This window comes from Eschrichtius robustus, chromosome 3 (genome assembly GCF_028021215.1).
Source record: "Eschrichtius robustus isolate mEscRob2 chromosome 3, mEscRob2.pri, whole genome shotgun sequence".
NCBI classification, from domain to species: Eukaryota; Metazoa; Chordata; class Mammalia; order Artiodactyla; family Eschrichtiidae; genus Eschrichtius; species Eschrichtius robustus.
In genome coordinates, this window is record NC_090826.1 from 156644008 (window position 1) to 156666736 (window position 22729).

Below are 22729 nucleotides of genomic sequence, written 5' to 3' on the forward strand. Positions count from 1 at the left end.
AGTTTTCCTGTTGCTGTGGTCCTTCACTCAGAGCTCCAGGCTTCTGCACAGAGACCTGCACTTGTCGCCATACTTGTTTACACACCTAAGAATGGCACCTCAGCACAATGCTAGGTTTCTGGCATGGGTAAATAAAATATATACAATAAATGAAGTGATAGATAGAACAGACCCATCAAGAAAGTATTTATTTCTTCAGATGCCAAAATGTTACCAAAAAAATAATAATAATTAAAAAAAACTTACCAACGCAGCAAGAAAATGGAGGTTGTTATGTATTTTAACATAAAGCAACTTGAAATAAGTCTGAAATTGTTGGTAAAATGTAACATTAATAAGGCCAAAATAAGTTTGAGAGCAGCTAGTAAAATAAAAGTAAATTATAAAGTCACACCTAATATGAAAAGGAAAGAGACAACAGGCTGTCAAAAATAATAAGCATGAAGCTCTGGAAAACATTTGGTAATGGGCTATTTGGCAACATATGAAAAAGAAATTTCTTATGAAAAAGAAATAGGAAATTTCAGAAAGTTGACGACAAGCTCTGCTGAAACATTCCTAATCTCTACTGGAGATTTTACATAAAAATCAAATATGTAAAGGATTTCCCCATACATCAAAACCAAAGCTTCCACATTGTATTTTTCAAGATTAGACTGACAAACAATACCCTGAGTCAGGGGGCCTTAAAGTAGAGTACATGCCTCCAGGGGGGTGCACAAGACAATCTACTGGGTGCAGGAAAAAAATATTAGAATTTCTACTCAAGATTTATTTTTATGCCATCCTTAATTTCTGTTTTGTGTTATGTCTTATAGTGTACATTGGACTTTAGTATAGCAGTATATAACTTAACATATATACATATAAATTTGCAATAGGGTATTTGTGTTCAAAGCCTTTTATTGATCAAGGTGTGTGTTCAAAAAGGTTGGAGACTGCTTTTCTGAAATGCCAGTGAGTGGCTCTAATGTGCATAAATTCACTAGAAACATACAAAACTGCCCTTGAGAACTTCAGAATCATAACACAAGTTCTGAGATCAAGATGAAACAATGTCATTAGACTAGACATCACACAATGCCAAGTGTGAATGGAACTGAAGTGATAATATCAACAGCCTGCAGTTACAGCTCCAGAATTCCAAGCCTCTGATTTACTGTCTCCTCCAAGCCTAAGTGACGCATAGTATGGAGACAACTAAAAATTGTGCCATGTAAATAGATTCAACAGTCAGTGCTGCCTTTTTTGATCTCTAATATAGTATGTAAATCTTCAAGGAATTGTAAAAAAAAATCCAGTGTAAAAAAAAAAATCCAGTACCCTTTTACTATAGGCTCATGGGCTTATTTTCCCCATCAAAATCTAAAGAAAAAAATTACTCTAACCTGTATTTTAACCACCAAGATGCAGAAAAATTAAACCTATATTTTAACTCGAAGAAGCATAAGGTTGACCTTTTGAGGGTTTCTGGATTCTTCCATCATGTATAAATTTTAAAAAAATCAATGGAAGTTTCCACCTTTGTTTGAACACATAAAATATGCCATGAGGAATATTATATCACAAAAGCACTGTGACAAACCAAAAAGAAAAAATTATTTTAGAAATTATGTGAAAATCCACCCTAGGGTGAAATAAATGCAGTGGTTCGCTGGCTGAGTGTGTGGCTCTGAGCCAACTGTGCGCCCCCCCTTCTCAACTCCAAGGTGGTGGCTTAAATTCAGCCACAGAGGGAGTAACTTACATCATGGGAATCAGCAAATGCTACAATTTAGGGGCCTTTTTTTCCCTTCAGAGAGCCTGGTGGTTAAACATCTCGCAGCATACAACTGACTAGATATCGGCCAGAGCAAATGAAAAGTTAAGCTAATCACAGCAGAAGTCGCAAAAACTCACTAAACCTGCTCCCCTATCTTAACTTGGGCTACTTTTGCCCACCAGCATTCATCCTGGCAAAGTGACTAGTGATGGATACCAGCTACCGCTACCAAATATAAGTCTCTCCAGTGAATACTGATCTTAAGTGGTATGTCACCTTTTGATGCTAAGAAGAACTCTGTGGATGTTCAAAAAAATACAAAACAGAGACTTTTCCAGGAAGGAGGTAGTTTACAAATAGAACGATCTGCCTCATACACTTGCACTATGGTTGCAGTTTCATTTCACTTAAAAAAGTGAACACATACATACACACGAACACACACACCAACTTCCCCAGAATAGTTGATCTCAAAGAGAAAGCAGATCATCATCAACCTCCTAAGGCCCACACCTCTCAGAGACTTCTGGGAGAGGTTTATAGGCAGAGGACTCACTAAAACTGGTTCCTAGGAAGTTGCTTTGACTGAGTTTTAATGGTGCCCTTGGTTCCAGGCACCCCTGTGCTGAGACGGTTAATTATCAAAGATACTATCTATGAAAACAAACCAATGGCTTTTCTCCTTTGACTCAAAATAAGATACTTTTGTGCTTTCAAAATTCAAAATATCTAGTTAAATCAAGCCATCAATATTTACTTATCTAATGTACAAAACGTGAATTAACCTAATAAAAACTAGTCCAAAGTGCTGCTGAGCAGTCTAATTTCAAAGAGGCATGCAAACGAAATGATTCAATGTGGAAAGAAAATCCAGTATGTCTGTTCCCCATCACTACTGAACACTATCTTTCAACACTGCTATTGCACATCTCAGGAACAGAACTTTTCAGCTGATAACCACAAATGAACCAGTAACAGGTCTCCAACACTACAAATATAAAGGCAGCTCCCTGAATACTGTCCTTCTGCTACTAATGAACTAGCATAGACATCTTATGCTAGAGTTTCTCCATACTGTATAAAACAAAGTGAACTTTATATATCTGGAAGATGCTGGTTTATAGCAGTGTCACTTTGAGCCCTCAAGTCCTTACTACTCCCTTATTCCATTTACTTCAGGTGGTTAATTATAGGAACTATTTCTAGGGTTAAAAGACTAGTTTAATGGGCAGGGTGGTGGTGGTGGTAGCAGCATATCATCTGATCCTGGACTTTAAAGCCAAGTTTTTCAAAAGACTCAACTGTGATGTTGGTATCAAATCAGTTTAGGGGATCAACAAATCTGTCTGCACCTGGCACTGGTTACTATATGGTAATATTTTATAAATTTGGTAGAGAGGAAGGCCTAAGTTTTTCATTACTAATATGAATAATCCAATCCCTGTGTATGAGCATTGCCAAATGAACTCTGCTCCTTCCTTATTAAAAAAAAAAAAAAAAACCTCAAAGAAATAAGCATATCTTTACTTCACTACAGATTTGGAGGCTTCACTTTGCTTTTCATCTTCCTAATTACATTGTTAAAACTATCACAACCTCTAACAACCTTAAATTTAAAAGATAAATATACAGTAGAAAATCGGATAAAATGAACAAAGAAAAGGGTCCTTCATGCTGGTACCTTCCAACTGAGAAAAGCCTTACATGTTGTTTCAAGTTATTCAATTGAATCTTTGACTCAGAGATGCCTCAAAATTTCAAACCCCAGGTTCATCTCCCTAAAAGCCATCATTTACCATACTGTATTCCGTGGGTGTGTAATCATACCACCTAGAGAGCAGATGACATTTCTGTGCCAGATATGGGGTCCCATATTCTCACTGGTTGTTCCAAATACTGTTTTAAGTCCCCGGTTTAAAAATCTCCCTATGTGGGAATAAACTAGCTCCATGCTCTGTTGACAGGTTCAGACAAGATCACACATATGGCTAAGAGATCCACCCTGAATAAATGTAAATAAGATGCCTTTTTGTGGAGTTGCTTACATATGTTATAGTTCATAGCAAAACAGAATCTACCTAACAGTCCTTCTCCAATCTTACTTTGTGTGAATAGGAATGATTCTTTTTCCTCCACTGCTTATGCACAACTCAATATTCAACAGAGCACATTAAGTCCTAAAGATATGGCCCATTTCATTTAACTAATATTTCTTTATATAACATGCTCAAAGCATAATTTTTTTCCTGGCCAAAGGGTCCCAATAAGGCAGGAGGAGTAACTTTGTTCTTAATTCTCTTGCAAAGCATAGCTAGCTGCTAAACCCCACCAAAAATTTCTTTAACACAAAGTTCAAAATATTTTTTAAAAAGAAAGAAAAAGAGGGAGGTGGAGTCTGGACTCCAATTAAGGCATTTTTATACACAGTCTAACTTGGGTCCTATTCAAAGGGAATCCTAAAAAAGCATTTTTAATGGGGAATGGCAGAAATCACAATAGTCTATTATCAGCATTGTGACATATCAATTGCTCACTTTAAATGTAATCATGTTGGGTGTCTTTCTGTTTCTTTATTCCTTGGTTCACTCATCCCACAAGTGCATAGGTTATGTTTTCTGTAGATCTGGGGAAAATGGGCCAGGGGTGGAAGGTCCATCCAGGCCAGACAGAGTGAACGGCCCATGACTGTTCAGCACAGAAGGAAACTGAGAAAGAAAATAAAACACATTATCATCCTATTATGCAACCCTAAATTTCACTTTCTGTCCCTATTATATTCCCTGAGGCAGAACATGACATCCACCTGCAGTGGCTCACAAGACAAAGGCAGTAATTGTTTATCATGGAAGAATATGATGTCACAAACACTTTAAAAAAATTGTTTGTCTTACATGTTAAATATTAACACCCTCCAGCGTACCTTGATGGAATGGAAAGGGCAAACCTATACTTTCCCTCAGATGCTAGGGTACACAGGTTCACACTTGACTTCAAATGAAGGTTTTAGAAAGTTCAGTAAATGACAGCATGCACTACAGAGTATAATTCAATTGTATAGCAAATCACAGACTATCAAAAAGAGGTCCAGAAGGAGATGCCCATCTCTTAACTGCTGCAAATAGTTGTAGGGTGCTCATCCTAGAAAAGGGCTCCCCATCATGTATTCTGAGACCAAATTTATACGGAGAGTCCAGGCTGAAGCTACATGAGCACTATGACTTTCTCTCTATAATTCAATTATCTGTTTGTGAGAGGCAAAGAAAAATGTAAAATGAAATATGGAAAATTCTCAACACTCTATTCAATAATTTATAAGTTTTTGCAAAAAATTGCAGAAGTAGTAAGATTTTTAATTTTCTTTCTTTTTTTCCCCCTCACCATTCCATTTCCAAAAGAACAAATGAAAATTTAAATTACAAAATCTAAGAAAATCTCCCAGGGAGTCACCCTTGAATAAGTGAATGAATCAACTACAAGAAAGCCTACAAGTTATAAAGTCTAGATATTCTGGGCAAAATAATGGTTTAAAGCTGTGAGACCGGGACTTCCCTGGTGGTCCAGTGGTTAAGAATCCACCTTCCAGTGCAGGGCACGAGGGTTCGATCCCTGGTCGGGGAACTAAGATCCCACATGCCGCGGAGCAACTAAGCCCGTGCGCCACAGCTAGAGAGCCCAACTCGAGAGAAGCCCATGTGCTGCAACTACTAAGCCCGTGCGCTCTAGAGACCGCGCGCCACAACAAAGAGCCCACGTACTGTAACGAAGACCCAGCGCAGACAAAATAAAATAAAAATAAATAAATAAATACCTTAAAAAAAAAAGATTAATAATACCTGCCTTGCAGGGTTTAAATAAATAAATAAATAAAGCAAGCTGTGAGACCTTTCCTAAGATCTTGGTTAAGAGGTAATACAATATTCTTTTTGAAAAATATATGTATTTAAAATGCTGATGGGGGCTTCCCTGGTGGCGCAGTGGTTGAGAGTCTGCCTGCCAGTGCAGGGGGCACGGGTTCGAGCCCTGGTCTGGGAAGATCCCACATGCCGCAGAGCAACCAGGCCCGTGAGCCACAATTACTGAGCCTGCGCGTCTGGAGCCTGTGCTCCGCAACAGGAGAGGCCACGATAATGAGAGGCCCGCGCACCGCGATCAAGAGTGGACCCCACTTGCCACAACTAGAGAAAGCCCTCGCACAGAAACGAAGACCCAACACAGCCAAAAATAAATTAATTAATTAAAATGCTGATGAATATCAATTCTGAATGAGGGGGGAAATGGGAGTATTTGATATACTATTCTCAAGAGTTTTCTCTATTTTTTTAAAATCCTCAGTTAAAAGGGGAAACCCCTCTTAAAAAAAAATATATATATATATATACACATTTTCTTTTTTTAGAAAAGAGGATTTCTAGCATTTAAAATGACCAAAAAAAAAAATAGGATGGGCTCAAAATCTACTACAGTTTTAAACAATTCTTGGTCTAATTCAAATGTATGGGATAGTAAACAATGAAAAGGAAACTCTGCCATGAATATTTATCTGAGTTGTTTGCTGGCCAGAAAATTAACACTTAGAAATTCAAAAATAAATCTAAGCAATACTTACTAAGTAGAAGTTTTACAATGATTAACTGAAGAGTGGATACTGCCTTTTTGCCTCTTTCTTCATTTACCACACCCCAATTACAGAAGACAAGCTTTTATGTAATTTACCTGGAAAAGTGTGTTAGCACCTTGTAGCCTGGCTGGACTTAGGGGAGCAACAGGGCTGAGAGTACTCCAAAAGTGGATACTGGAGAGCAAGGGGCTCGGAGTCAGTAAGATGGGCGTCTGCAATACACAAACCAAAAATATAACTAAATGGCTTATCAGGATTATGTTTACCCTTGTAATACACAAATAGCTCTGAATCCAAATATTGTCCTATTCTCCACTCCAAGTATCTCCAAGTCGGAAATCTTATCATGAGGAAAAATTCAGAAATTACTTTTACAACCCAGGTAAGATAAAGGTCAAAATATTTTCTAACCCGTTTTTGGTAGAATCTTTTTCAAATAGAAAAACGAAACCAATCTGAATTTTGGTATGGAGAAATTATGGGTAACTGAGTCACAAACATATTTTCCCCTTAATAATGCGTAGGTCTGGGAGTAATCTAACTATTTAAATGTTATATGAGATGAGCAAGTTAAGAAATAGCTAGTGAAAATAACTGCACAAACTTGTAAGGACCTCAGGATCTGTTGTCTTCTAACTTGAGATTATCACTGTTGTTTTATAAGACCCCCCCCCCAAAAAAAAAGAGAGAGAGGGAATATACTTATTTTCTTTAGGAGAAAGTGGAAAAACCAAATACTTATTTACTTGTAGAACAATGAATTTTTTAACACAATACTCCAAACCTTTTATTTTGACAATCCTAATTGAGGTGAGGAATTGGGTTACTTTCACAGGGTCATATAACCTTCTGTAAGGCAAGCCTATGTAGCCAAATGAGAACCTGAGGTTATAAATTCTGGATTTGTTTTAAAAGGTGAGTAAAAACAAACAAAACAAAAAAAATGCGGCACTAATAAGAAAGTGTTACCTGTGAAAAAAGTGCTGGCGTAAGAGAAGCTGTAGGGAGAGATGGGCTTAATATTCCCAGTGGGCTTGGATCACTGCCCGTGATCACCAGGGTTGGTGCCAGCTCTAACCCCTTGGGTTTCTTGGACCTTGATGAATTATTTGTTTTGTCCTTTTCTGGCAAAGCCAAATCCTGGTCTTTAGGCTCCAGAGACAAGTCCTCTGGAAGTTCCACTGGCTGAGAAGCCACTGATTCCATGTCTGTGTCCATATCTGGGTTGGAACTCAGCGGTGGTGAAGGTGTTCTAGAAGGCTCCTGCAGAGGGGACACGGACGAAACAGGTGGTGTGGTGGTAAAAGCGGCAGTTACGCTAGATGCAGAAGTTGGTGCTTCCAGAGAAGGCAGTCTGGGGGAAGCCAAATTCTCCAATGCTTGCATAGTTTCTTCTGAAGATGGAGAAATACTTGGCCCAGTTGAAATGGCAGCAGCAAGAGGTTCAACTGGTGGCTTTTTGGCAGGTGTGGTTACAAATTTGATAACAGATGGTGTTGGCTCCTGAGGAGATTTTTTCTCTGCCAATTTCTCAGCTGGATTCTCAACCTTTATAGATTTGAAAAGCTTCCTGTTGCAGGAGTTCAAAGAGTTGAGAGTAAATGAAGAATATAAGCCAGAGTGTATGTAGTCATTGCGGCTAGAGGTCTTGGCACCAGGCTGTGGTGGCTTCTCTTTCCCGCCATTCTCCACATCTTTGGAACTGTTGCTGCTGAGGTCACTGACGCTTAAAGCTTCACAGTCTCCCTCAGCCCTGCCCACTGTCATCGGATCCATGTTCAAAATCTCTGGGTACGAGACAAACTTGTACACAAACTTCTGACCATTCACTTTTTTAATGATATTCTGTAGATAAATAAAATAAGCACTCTTAGACTTTCTTAAACTTTTCTTAAGCATTTCTTAAACTTTACCCACCCCCCATGAAAAAGCTGACCTAATGGGGTTCTCTATTTGATAGGTAGTTTACTTGAAAACTTCAAAATCATCTAAATTTATCTAGCCATACCAAACACAGTTCCTACTATTATGGAGTACAAGTTAAAAACATTTAAATGTCTTATTAACAACTGAACTAATATGTTACATAAAAGCTGAAAGATTTTAATTGCTTAACACTGTCAGCCAAGTATCTGTATGAAGTCAAAAATTGCTGAACTGCAATCTCAAATAACTCCAAAGGTACAAGCCATTCACATCCTGAGGAAGCAAAAAGGAATTCAGAATATTACTTCTGCTAAGGTTCCTACTTCCTTCAGAAACTCCAGCTGTTTCTTACCTCATCTCTCCATACAGGAAAGCTGATAACATCAACCACTCAAAGGTGAAAGAAATTAAGATCCCAGCTTCTCACTTTAATTCTACCCATTTGAGCCATTTATTTTACTTCAGTGCCCAAGACTGTACTCAAAATAATAAGAAATTAAACAACAAAATTTTAACTAAGAAATCACATCTAGGTATTAACAGCTATTCTTTAAGGTATTAATTTGTGTTCCAGGTTAAACTAAAAAGTAAAAATTAAGTAGAGCTAAAAAAATGAGTAAATATGAGACAATTTTTAAAGTAAATTATGATATAAACAAGAGTATTTATTGATCCTCAAGAATCTCAAATTTCCTTTTCCTTATTCCAACTCTATAATCATTTTTTCTTTAAAGACAACTGTAATTAGGAATAAAATATGAGCAATGGGAGTTGGGTACTGAATAAGAATTTGCAGAAATACACCTGGAACATTTACATCTGTCAGCCTAATTCCAAACTGCTGAAGCTGTAAAATAAATTGAATTAAAATAAACCAGAACAGTGATCATTTCACAATGTCTACGAATATCGCATCATTACGTTGTACACCCAAAACCAATGTAACTTTATGTCAATTATACCTCAGTTAAAAAAAATTTCTTTTAATAAATAAATAAACCAGGACATTAGTACCTCTAACCTCACCAGAAGAGAAGGATCAATTCTTGTTTTGAGGTGGATGTGTATTACCTTCACATAATAGTATCTGAGGGCTCGGCTGAGTTTGTCATAATTCATATTAGGCTTGTTCTTTCGAATCCCCCAGAGACGAGCCACCTCTTCTGCCTGCAAAAGCTTGAACTCCCCATTATTAGAGGTCCAGCAGATCATGTGATCGTTCTGAGGCTCCTTTAGGAGCTGAAGGAGGAACTGCCACAGGGTGATAGCACTGTCCATAGCAATGAGCTGAAAGAGGCATCGAATAAGATACACAGTTAACAGCCAACCGTATATGTCAGACGCTGTTTTAAGTACTCTAACTGTATTAGACTAATTACTCATTTTATCCCCACAACAATCCTATAAGACAGATACTACTGCAGCCTCATTTTACATGTGAAAAAACGGATTCATTAAAGAGTTAAGTAACTTGTCTAAGGTCACACACGTAAATGGTGGAGCTGAGATTTAAACGCAGGCAATCTGGATCCAGAGTCCAAACTCTTAAGCATGCCACGCTGCTTAAGAAAAGTCTTGCTGTGAGATAAAGCTAGTTTCATAAATTGCAGGAGCAGACTGACGAATGCCAACCAGTAGAGTATCACTGTTATTAAATTTTATCTTAAAAACTCATTGTCATATTCTCCAAGGAGACCACCATTTCAGCATCTATCTAAATTAGCCCAGCTGGTTTATTTGCCAGGATATGTTGTGTGTCTCAGGGTGGCCCAGAGGTATAGGGAATAATCTACTTTTGCTCCACTGGTATTTCTCCTCCAAATAGTTTCCATTATCATAAATGTAATTTACACATAAATTGGCAACACTGAAAATTCAGCAAAATGTTCCCTAAGTTACAAGTCCTGTCACCATTCTGTCCACAGGGATTCCACCTGCATAGATCCTCCTTTTATTTGATTAGCAACCTTTATTTGATTACCAAGACTGTAACTGAAATATCTTTCAGTATCTCAAGTTTTAGGATCTTCCTCTTTAGGCCAGAGTTTCCTAAATTCAGCACTACTGATATTTTGGGCCAGATTATTTTTTGTTCCTGGACGCTGTCCTGTGCATTGTAGTTTAACAACATCCCTGGCCTCTACCCACTAGATGCCAGTAGCACCTCCTGCCCAATTTGGCAATCAAAATGTCTGCAGGCATTGCCAAATGTTCTCCTGGGGGGACCATATCATCTCAGTTAACAACCATTGGTTTAGGCAATGGAGCAGCAAGGAAATGTTCTCACAAAGTTATTTTCCTCACAAAAACTTCAAAACACCTTGTTTATAAGGAAGAATTTTTTTTTTAATATTAAACATCTTTATTGGAGTATAATTGCTTCACAATTGTGTGTTAGTTTCTGCTTTATAACAAAGTGAATCAGCTATACATATACATATATCCCGATATCTCCTCCCTCTTGCGTCTCCCTCCCACCCTCCCAGAAGAATTCTTTAGGGCAGAAACTCTGGCCATATATAAGCACATTCTAAAAAGTCTATAATTGAACTTAACACACACACACACACAAAACAAAAAACCTTCCTTTTTAAATCTATGAATTAGATCTCACTGGATCAGAACAGGACTTAAATGAAATCAATTCTGTTAAAATACTGTAAAAACAGGTAAATTGACTACATCAAAATTTAAAACTTTGTGCTGCAAACAATACCATCAAGTGAGAAGACAATCCTTGGAATGGGTGAAAGTATTTTCAAATAATAAGGGACTTTCATCAAAAAAGTATAATGAATCCTTACAATTAAAAAACAAACTGAAAATAGGCCAAGGATTTGAAAAGACATTTCTCCAAAAAGTAATACAAATGTCCAATAAGCGCATGAAAAGATGCTCCGTGTCATTAGTTATTAGGGAAATTAAAATCAAAACCACACAAGATACCACTTCACACCTACTAGAATGGCTATATCAAAAAGACAGATGATAAGTGTTGGCTAGAATGTGGAGAAAAGTGAAACCCTCATACATTGCTGATGGGAGTGTAAAATGGTGCAGCCACTTTGGAAAACCGTTTGGCAGTTCCTCAAAATACTAAACATAGAGTTACCATATGACCCAGTAATTCCACTCGTAGGTATATGCCCAAGAGAAATGAAAATATATGTCCACACAGACACTTACACAGGAATGTTCACAGTGGTATTCATAATACCCAAAAAAGTAGAAACCACCCAAATGTCCAACAACTGACGAGTGGACAAGCAAAATGTGGTCTAACCACAGAGTGAAATATTAGCCAGAAAAAAGAATGAAGTACTGATATGGGCTACTTCAGTGGATGAACCTTGAAAACATTACCCTAAGTGAAAGAAGCCAGCCATTTACATGAAACGTCCAGAATAGGCAGAAAGTAGATCAGTGGTTGCTTAGGGCTGGGAATGGGGAATGGGTGGGGAGAAGAAAAGGGGAGTGACTGTTAATGGGGTGATGAAAATATTCTAAATTTAGATCGTGGTGGTGATTATACAACTCTGAATATACGAAAACCACTGAACTGTACTAAGTAGGTGAATTTTATGGTATGTGAATTATATCTCAATAAAGATGTTAAAAACAAACAATACAAAAGTTAGGCCTGAGAAACCTAACTCTAACTATGTACAACTCACAAAGGGTCAACAATGTCTGCTTCCAAAAAGGGCAAAGATGAGGAACTATACTAGAAAATACCTGAGTTTCTGTAACTTTTCTGAGACTTTCAAGAAGTCCTCCAATTATCCTCAGTTATCACTTCGAAGCTGGTTATACAGAGATACTGTCATCCAAAAGTAGAGTTGGGAAAATAATAAAGAATAGAATAGGGGAGATGCCTCCCACATTTACAGAGTTAATGGAGAAACTGAGGCCATGAATCTATGTCTCTTTCATCACAGTCATATACTCTGTTCATTAGGGAAACCACTTCCCTAGATGGATAAAAGCATTCACATCACCAGTGGGTTGTAAAGAAGTATTACATTATTAGATACTAAGTGATAATAATGTACAAATATGAAATGCTACTTTAATGCTAAATAACTATGCTCACTAGAAATCATAGTTTCCCATAGCCTCACTTAAGCTGGGTTAAAATAGAGGTTTTATATCATATCCATCAAGTATTGGGCGGGGAGGTGGGGGGTGGGGGGTCCCTGCCATTTCTCTGACTTTACTGCAGAGGCTTTTCTTCTGATAATGCCTGTTCATGGCAAGTTACTTTTTAACTACATGTTTCCCATTTAAACAATTATTTGTTAGTCTAAATCTGTTACAACTACTTCCCGGTAAATTTCAGCTTAACCAGAGAACCCAGTCTCCACATTTCCAGACATCATCTTCATTATCAACAATGCTTACAGCAGTGTGTGAATATGTGTGAGAGAATGATAATGGTGGTGATGTTGAAGCTAGAAAGGAGGGGAAGAGGAGAGAGGAGGAAAGAAGAAAGTGAACGGGGCAGAGAACTGGAATCTCAAGACTATTACAAATTTGGTGCCTGTAATTCCATTTATTTTTGGAAAAATTCCCCAAACCAAATCCTAGAGTCTTAATGCCTATCATGCAGATAGTGCTTGAGTCCTACAGGTTTATAATGGCTAAGCAATACATGCAAAAAGAAAGAACCATCAACATCTCCACAATGAGTACACAAGTGCCATCCTGAGCAAATGGGAGGTGTTCCCAAGGTGGTGTGGGTTTACCTTCCACCTCTCCCTTTGGTTATTAGGAGAGAGTGTGTACCGAGCCAAACGCTGGTGAGGCTGTTGCACACTGCAGGGCAGAACCCAACTGTGTGGAAAACGCTGCAGCTTCTTTAGTGTACTTCACAGTGCGTCGGGGATGGGAAATGGTTGTGAAAGAAAATGGGCACTGTGGTTTTGGACTTAAATACTGGAAAAAAAATTTCTTTTGCAAAAAACTAACAAAGACGTAAAATGGACATCCTCAGTGGGTACTTTAAAGGAATATTTTACTCATTCAATTTTGATATCAGTTTATTCTTTGACTGAAAAAGTGGTGAACCACTGGGCATATAGTAAAGCTGAACCTCTTCATTTTAGTTCCTAAAAGTGTGCTTTAATATGAAATTCAACAATTTCTTCAGCCATAAAAGAGAATTAAAGGAAAAGAAGTTACAGAAGACAGTTATTTAAAATTACAGAGTGAAATAAAGTCAAAAATATTAAATACTTTTATTCTTATTATCTATCAGTCAAAAAACCCCAAAACCCTTTCTTTTTCTTCTCACGAAAATCTCAATGTTTCTACAATTAGTTTTTTCCAAAAGTTACAGTTTTAAAAGAGATTTTTAGTAGAAGTATAATGAGGGAGGGAAATACTTAACTGATCCAAGTGAAGGAATCTGATTTTTGAGGGATTAAATGTGGAAAACATAACTGATTCTAACTTAACACTTCAAAGATAGTAGATTAGTCCCTGTGCTAAAATGAAAGAAGGAGCATGTTGAAGTAACTCATTAGGGAAAGGAAGCCTCTATTAAGTGAAACCTTTCGCACCCTAAACATGTTTACAATACACATAGTCCAGCTGCTGTGGTGACCCATGGCCCAACTATTTTTCAGAAACAGTAGCTAAGACCCCAAAAATAAATGTCTCCAAATTCAGAGTGCTGCTTAAGTAAAACAAAAGCAAATTATGAAATGTATCAAGACTAGTTTCGACTTAAAATCATCGTAGTTGTCAAAAAGTAATCTGGTGTATCTAACTGTACAGTATCCTATACTAACAGAATATTAAAAGTGTACTGTTACATTACCATAAAACTTAAAAACAACATTTCCCTAAATGTATTCCACTTACGCAGTTTTAACATTTAAACAAAATTAAAGAGGGGAGAGTTCCTGAGGGGGAAAACTGAATCACAATACATTTTAATGAAAACACCACTGACAGTCTTAAATACTGAAGCACCAAGTTTTCCACGCAGTGGCGCGGTGAGTGGGAGATGGCAAAGAGGGAGGCAGGCTCTGATCCACCAACCAAAGAGATGGGTGAACCGTTCTGATGAGGAATAAAATTCCAGAGTCTTTCTTTAAATGCCCTAAACTTCAAATAGCAATAGCTTGGGAAAAAGCCAACTGTGTATCGTTTGACTACTTCAGTCAACAATGCCCTTTATTTCCTGCCAAAGCCAGTTAATAGTCAGCCCCCAAAAGATGCTTCCAATTGATCTTCTTAGAAATGAAGAAGCCACCAGCCTCACGACAGCTGTACATTAAGCGGAAAGTAAAGAGGGGAGGGGGTTTGCGGGAGAGAAATAGAAAAAGAAATGAAACTTGACACCGGATGAATAGCGAGCTTGGGGAGAGGAAGAGACACGGATGACCGTGTGCCCCCGAGGAGATCAAAGTCCGGAGGAAGAGCCGCAACCTCACCGGGCCTGGGTAAGCACTGAATTACTGTACTTTCACTTTCCAACTTCCTGTCACTACATAAAGTCAGAATTGCTCCCCTCTCGCCCCCCCCAAAAAATACATCACTGCCACCTTTTGCCCCAGGGACCTCGCGGCACCAAATAAGGGGCGAAGAGAGCGGAGCGCGGCGCGCCGCATCTACCTGCGCGCCTCAGGGCTAGGGCCGCCTGAGCGGGCGGGGCGGGGCAGGGGCGGATCCCTAGGGGAGCGCGCGCCGCAGCCCCCGCGCCCGCCCCCGCGCGCTCGTTTCCTGTTGTGCAGCGAGCCCCTCGCCCCCGCCCGTGTTCCCCGCCGTTGGCGGGCCTCAAGACCCCGACGGGGCGCGGGGTGGACGGGGCGTGCGGGGCTGGCCGCTCACCGAGGCCACGCGCGGGGCTCCCTCTGGGTCTCCGCCTCGAACACGATGCTCCTCTCCGCCCGCCGCCTTCTCAAGCTGGGAACTCGAGGATGGCGCGGCAGCCGCTGCGACCCCCGCGGCGGAGCCGGAGAAGGCGCCGGCGGCCGAGCCAAGCCCGCGGGGTGCCCGCAGCCGCCCGCATCTCCCGCCGCCGCCGCCGCACCCGCCGCGGCTCCTCGCGCCCCGCCCTCCCCGCCCTCCCCGCCCCCACACGCGGCGGCGGCGGCGGCGGCGCGGGTCTTCGGGGCCGCTACCCGCCGGGCGCGCGCTCGGGGCGTTCCTCGCCGCGGCCGAGCTTGCCAATCGCTCCGCGGCCGCCGCCACTCTCAAACCCCCCGGCTGCGTTGGAACCCCTCCCCGACGCCGGAGCTGATGCGCGTCACTTCCGGGGGTGGGAAGGGAGGAGCCAGCAGCCGAGGGGCTCGGCCAGCAGCAGAGGGGCCCTGCCAGCTGCCGCTGTAGCATCCTTCGCCGCTGTCTCCTTCCCCGTCCCAGTTTTGGGGGGCCAGGGGTGCGGGCGCGGCGAGGGTGCCGCTTGGGTTTCTCCGCTTTGCACTCTCCGCTGGACTACTAGCCAGTTGCTGTTTACTGAGGCCCACGACCCGAAACCGCACACCAAAGCTGCCACATGGCTCGGGACCTCGGAGGGGCCTGGGGCCCCTCCGTGTCTCCCCCGCCCGAGGGAAGAGGTGGCGCTCGCCAAGCAGCCTCCAGGGGACCACTTCTGTTGTTGCGAAACTTAAATGTGAGGGCTTCTCCCTCCAGGCCTCCCGTCCTGTCTTCTTGGCTGGGTGGACACAGAGGTCGGTATTGCCACAGCTTTCTCATCAAAGTGCCAGATCCCAGGGCACTATGAACACTTGATAAACATTAAATCAGCACTATGGTTCTCTAGTGCCGGGACTGACAAATAGAAACACTGGTGTCCTGGGGAAAGCTCGTTCTGGCGTTGGAGTCGGAGACCTGGAATCCTTCCGTGGCTCTGCCTCTCACTAACTCGTCAGCCTTAAGCAATTTTCTTTACCTCCCAAAACAGTTTCAATACACGAAAAATGGAGAGAACCCAATCTCTTAGAGCTGTAATGATTAAAGGAGATAAGGTGCATAATCACCTCGCAGAGTGTCTAGCCCATAGGTTCTCATTAGATAATTTTTAAGGAACCAGGTCACACTTGGTACAAGAAACTACTTGAACAATTTAGCAGCAGAAGGTATAACCTTATGCTGAACAAAACCTCCAAGAAATATACTGTGTATCCCATTTAACAGGAAACCAAGGACAGGCCAGTGTCTCACTAGCTGTGTATCCTGCAATGAGTTGCTTCACCACTCTGAACCTCAGTCCCCTCATGTAAAATGAAGATAATAATGTGCAGCATTGCTGGGAAGACAAAATGTGATAAAGGCTGTAATGTGCTTAGTGCATTACCTGCAGGGCACATAGTAGACACCCAGTAAATGGTGATGTCATTTATTTTTGCCTCCTCCTCGTCCCCACAGTTGAATTCATGGTTTTTAAAAAAAAAATTTTTTTTTTTGGCCGTGCTAAGTAGCTTTCAGGATCTTAGTTCCCCGACCAGGGATTGAACACTGGCCACAGCAGTGAAAGAGCGAGTCCTAACCCTGGACCTCCAGGGAGTTCCCCATGGCAAAATTAATTGAACTCACTGAGTGAAATGGGATCATCTCAGGGAGCTCTACTCAATACTCTGTAATGACCTATATGGGAAAAGGATAAAAAAGAGTGGATATATGTATATGTATAACTGATTCACTTTGCTGTACAGCAGAAACTAACACAATATTTAAATCAACTATACTCCAATAAAAATTAATTTTAAAAAATAACCGATACCATAAATGAAAAAGGAGACATCACCATCCATCCTATAGATATTTAAACAGATGATAACAAAATACTATGAATAATTTTATGAAGATACATATGAAAACTTAGTTGACGGGAAAATTCCTAGAAAAATAATTTAATAAAATGGACAAAATAAAAAGACATGTGATCCTATCATCCCTTTGAAGGCTTTTGGAAGAGAATCATCACGTTAATTTCCAACCTCCTCCATCATAATACAGAGTAATTATAACACATAGAGGTATTCGTGGAAAAGCAATGCCAGCTAAAGATGTTAGCTTTTCGAAAATAATTTTATGACATATTTTCATTAAGAAATATGTGTTTTATGAGACTGACACGCTGCCTACTGCGCTGAGGAGGCAACTAAGAAATAGGTGTTTTAAAAGGAACATGAAACATCTGAAAAGCAATAGTGCTCTTGGACCCTACTACAAGTTTTTTCCTTGAAAAACTTCCATTTTAGAAACCAAGAGGGGGACTTCCCTGGTGGCGCAGTGGTTAAGAATCCACCTGCCAATTCAGGGGACACAGGTTCGAGCCCTGGTCCGGGAAGATCCCACGTGCCGCGGAGCAACTAAGCCCGTGCGCCACAACTACTGAGCCCGCGTGCCTAGAGCCCGTGCTCCGCAACAAAGAGAAGCCACCGCAATGAGAAGCCTGCACACCGCAACAAAGAGTAGCCCTCGCTCGCTGCAACTAGAGAAAGCCCGCACACAGCAACGAAGACCCAACACAGCCAAAAAATTAATTAATTAAAAAAAAAAAAGAAATCAAGAGGAAAAATAAGAATTATTAAGGTAGGCTGCTTAAGGTACACGCATTGGAAACATTTGTTTATGGGAAGATTTCATTTTAAAGCCCCATACCAGGAACAGTTAAGGGTTGTAGAGTTCCTCTGCAAACTACCCTGCTGTGCCCAAACTAGCAGTAAACATCTGATTCAGCCTCAGGGTCTGTAGTTGTATCATAACCCCGAAGACTGAGCTGCCAGTATTGTCAATTGCAATGTATTTTTGGAAAAGAACCTACTTTGGGAGTTCTTAAATTAGTCATAGCAAGTCTGTCTGCTTTTAAATTGACTGGGTTTTTTGTTTGTTTGTTTTTAAACACGGTATATGTTGACAGCAGAGAAACCAGAAGAAAAGTGGATTTCAGATTAGTGAATTAAAAAAAAAGTTTATTAATGTGCCTGTTTTTCCCACTCAGGATTCTATAAATACAGAATCTCTCTCCATGGTTCCTTACACAACAGATGGTTCTGTTTTTGCAAACTCCATGGTGGTTATATTGGTCAACCAAAAAGATTGTGCTTTTTTGTTATCTTGTTTGTCATTTTCCCACCAGATAGATGGATTCTCATGCTTAGCCTTAGCTACTCAGGGCTATATCACATATAACTTGCAGATTTTTTCAGTGTTTAAACACATGTTTTCTGCCTGATCTGCCCTAGGTTGTATGTTTTAACCTTTACAGTTATCCCAGCCCTGCCACCCCAGTTCCCCCAATTTAATTACATTTCTAAGAAACAATAACAATAAGTTATGATCATTTCTTCTTAAGGCAACTTCCCCTTCCCTCGCTTCTATTTCACTGCCTCATCATTACACCAAGTTAGCACAGTCAGTCCTCTGTATCCAGGGGTTCCACATTCACGGATTCAACTAGCCTTCTGAAAAAAAATTCCAGAAGGTTCCAGAAAGCAAAACTTGAATTTGCTGCATGCCAACTATTTACATAGAGTTTACATTTCATTAGTATTACAAGTAATCTAGAGATGATTTAAAATATATGGGAGGATGTGCTTTATATTCAAATACTACTCCACTTTATATATGGCACTTGAGCATCCTCAGATTTTGGTATCCTCGGGGGTCCTGGAACCAGCCCTCCACAGATACTGAGGGATGACTGTATCCCTTTTTTCCTAAAGAAATATTTCATGGACTCTGACTCATTGAGCAAGTATGGAGCCATCCAGTTGCCTGGTGTGTCTTTCAGGCATGTCTCGCAGCACACGAAATAAAGAAGAGATAACCTTTAAGTCAAAAGGAGCACCAGCAACCCCTAGGGATAGATGTGAGACAAAATTCACCACGTCTGAGATGAAAGAAGAAAAATCAGGGATCTCTGAGTTCTAGCCTTTCAGTCTCCCAAAGCTTGATCCTCCTGAGGAAATCCTAAGGAAATAATATCTTTCCTGGGCCTCACTTTCAACATCTTTGAAGATAAAAGAAAGTCATACCTTTCGCTTCTAGTCTGTGGTACATAGAGTAAAAGAAAAAGATGGTTGATCAAACTATGCCTGAACTCTTGTTAAATGATCCTATAGTTACTATATTTGTGAGAATTGAGATCTTGATAGAGGAAAAGTTATTTGAAAATAAAATACACGCTAGTTGTCTATAGAATTTGGCAGCATTTGCTAAGCCGCAATACCTATTAAGGGCCTAAAATTCACCAAAGACAAACAGTGAAATGATGGTTAGAAATGTCTTTTCACCAAGACTGTTATTCTGGGCAAATACATTTCATCCCCAATAATCAGAGAATATTCAAGGTCCAGAGAAAAATCCCTGAAAAGGTCCTTGAACAAGGTACTCGTGGCCTCTAGACTATGAGGCAAGCTCATAGCAACATCTTTCAGCCCCAGCTGTAATCTTCACACAACACATTGTTTTCCCAGAGAGGGAAACATGACGAGACATGAGTTATTGCAGTTACGTGCCTGGGGCATAGCAACTATCTAATACATTTAATGACCTGTCACAAACACACCTTCATATAATTTTCATCTTTAGAATCTACACCCGGGCTACTTCTTTCCTCCTCCACTAATATTTTCAACCTAAAATAATTTTATTGGTTTTGGGGGAATTCCCTGGTGCTCCAGTGGTTAAGAATCTGCCTTCCAATACAGGGGACGCGGGTCCAATCCCTGGTCAGGGAACTAAGATCCCACATGCCATGGGGCAACTAAGCCCATGGGCTCTATAGCGCGCACGCCACAACTAGAGAGCCCACATGCGGCAACTACTGAGCCTGTGCACTCTGGAGCCCTTGTGCCACAAAAAGAGAGAAGACTGTGTGCTGCAACGAAGACCCGACACAGCCAAATAAATAAATAATAAAAAATAAAATAAAATTTAAAAAATAATAATTTTATTGGTCTTTGATAAATGTGTTTTCTCTAGGCTTATGAAAATTGGTATGGGGTATGTTCTAGAGAAAGAGGAGGGAACTTCATTCCTTACTGCCCTTTAGAAAAGATATAACTTAATTGACAAAAGCTCATGAAATCCACCTTGTGTGTAACTGTATGATTCTAGGTGGCTTATCCAGCTCCTTGTAGGATACATATTGCTCTGAATTTTAAATTAGAAGTTTTGTTTCCTCTCTTGTATATATTGTGATAACTGGCTGGAAATTTTTTTTTCAATTACAATTAATTCAGGAACCACCAATAATATTATTCAGCATAATACTAAGCTGTTTACTGTAGAGGAAACTCAAAGAGGCTTTGTTCTTTTTCCTAGGAACTTTCAGTCTTGGACCAGTGACACTGACACCCTCAGAGACCATCGATACTATCTACGACTTCCATTGTTTTTAGAGTTCTTTCACATTATCTATGTTGATCCTATTGACATAGACAAAGAATTCAGCAAAGGATCCAGAGATGATGGGAAAAGCAAAGTCAGGCTGACAAATGAAGGGGTAAGTGCAGCTCTAAACAGGGTTTCTTGTGGTGAGGAGGGATTGGGAGAGGGAGTGAAATTACCACCTCCCACTTCATTAAGGAACATTTCCTGAAAGAGGTGGAGTTTGAAAGACATGGTGCCAATTCAAAAATCTGTAATGACAGCTTTTTTCTTCCTTACTTTATCCAGCTGCAAAACAAAATTAGTTTTGCTGTGCTACAGAACTTAGCTTGTGAGTTGTGTACCCAATTTAGAAGTGTGACACAGCCACCAGCTCCCCTCTCTCAAGGGAAGGAAATTTGAATTCTGTCTGGGCTCACCCTGTGAAGTGGGAAAATTGTTGGGTCTGGAGGGCTTTTTTTTTTTTTTTTTTAATTTTTATTTATTTTTATTTTATTTATGGCTGTGTTGGGTCTTCGTTTCTGTGCGAGGGCTCTCTCCAGTTGTGGCAAGCGGGGGCCACTCTTCATCGCGGTGCACGGGCCTCTCACTATCGCGGCCCCTCTTGTTGCGGAGCACAGGCTCCAGACGCGCAGGCTCAGCAATTGTGGCTCACTGGCCCAGTTGCTCCGCGGCATGTGGGATCTTCCCAGACCAGGGCTCGAACCCGTGTTCCCTGCATTGGCAGGCAGATTCTCAACCACTGCGCCACCAGGGAAGCCCCTGGAGGGCTTTTTTTCCTCCCCTCTTTCTCTCAGCTTCTCCCCATTCCTGAGAAAATGCAGCTGTGTTGCATATAACTGATCAAATATGTCTAGAAGTCAGATTCCAATGGGAGAGCCCTAAAGTAGAGGGAGAATAGGGGGTTCTGCCCGTGACAGAAAAGAATCCAAAGGCAAGGTTCCGTGGAGCAGAGAGTTCTGGTTAGATTTTGTTTGGAATTATATCCCTCGCCACCCTATGTACACTTGATCTTCGTTTCTTTGCTTTCTTCCCACCTCCCACCCCAGCCTTCTCTCTCAGCCTTATTCTTCTTCCTATGTCTACTTTTCCTTTCCCTTTATACCTCTGTTTATTAACCTTGCCAGGGGCCCCTTGAAAATATATTAACCATGATAGTGGTCCTTGGGCTTGAGAAGATTTCATGTAAAATTTTTTTTTAAGCATTAGCCATGTGCTGAACACTGCACTAGATGCTTCAGGAGACACACAGACGAGGGGGTAAAAACCACTATGACACAGGAAAGCACGTTAAATAGGGGTAAAAACGGCAGGAGGCTCCTCATGTTCTCCACGGGCATCCAGGGTGTCTAGGATTTACAGAAAATTGGGGACGGGATTTGCAGGAAAAACATTCTGCTTGGAATGCCTTTTCCCCTGCCCTGCCCTGCCCTGCCCTGCCCCACCTGGCTATCTTCTACTTTAGGTCTCAGCTCAGATGTCACCTGCTCCAGGGAGTCCCCCCAAACCCCAGGCTGGGTTTGTGACCTCCAGTGTCTCCCATCGTGTCCCATACTGACCCTGTCTGTGGCACTCACCGCACCGATCTGAAATTTCTTATTTGTCTCTTTAACCCTTTGGACCGGGTCCTTGAGAGGTCTTGTTCCCCATTGCAGCCCAGCACCCAACACAGTCCCTACCCTGAGAGCTGCTCAATATACTCACGGAATGACTAGACCATCTAGGCGAAGGGCATGAACATACCTGACGCGGAGAAGTGCACTGGGGTTCAAGCCACCCATCCTAAGGGAACTTCCCCCTTCAACTCTCAGCCTATTTTTTCCTCTCTTTCCTTCCCTTTAGTATCAAGCTTCAAAAAATAATGGTTTATATTTGCCACCTATGCTTTCTCACCTTGCACTCACTCTTCAATCCACTGAATATGTCTATTGGCCCCACCATTGACTCTTCCCTAGTGGAGGCTACAGGCATCCTAATTGCCAGATCTGACCTCCCCTTTCCAGGCATCATCCTGTTCTCCATCTTTAAGACTAATTCAGACATCACCTCCTTAGGTAAACATCCCCTGACTTCCA

At 40.9% G+C, this 22729-nt stretch overlaps 1 protein-coding gene across 1 annotated transcript; it reads right to left on the reverse strand.

The window, feature by feature from the left end:
* Positions 1-395: 395 nt before the first annotated feature.
* Positions 396-15327, reverse strand: ELK4 (ETS transcription factor ELK4). Its single transcript, XM_068541585.1, has 5 exons — positions 15144-15327; positions 9378-9593; positions 7350-8225; positions 6476-6592; positions 396-4467 (listed from the first exon to the last, which is right to left on the reverse strand). Exons 2-5 carry the CDS (start codon positions 9582-9584, stop codon positions 4369-4371), a joined length of 1299 nt encoding a protein of 432 aa, XP_068397686.1. The 5' UTR covers positions 9585-9593; positions 15144-15327; the 3' UTR covers positions 396-4368.
* Between the last annotated feature and the right edge of the window lie 7402 nt (positions 15328-22729).

Bases quoted from the DNA above. Each gene is read 5' to 3' on its own strand.
- ELK4 (XM_068541585.1), bottom strand. From the start codon at position 9,584: ATGGACAGTGCTATCACCCTGTGGCAGTTCCTCCTTCAGCTCCTAAAG. The intron at 6,593-7,349 runs GTAACACTTTCT...TGTGTATTGCAG, and splicing joins CGCCAGCACTTTTTTCACAG to ACGCCCATCTTACTGACTCC. The intron at 4,468-6,475 runs GTAAATTACATA...TTTCTTTCTCAG, and splicing joins GTGCTAACACACTTTTCCAG to TTTCCTTCTGTGCTGAACAG.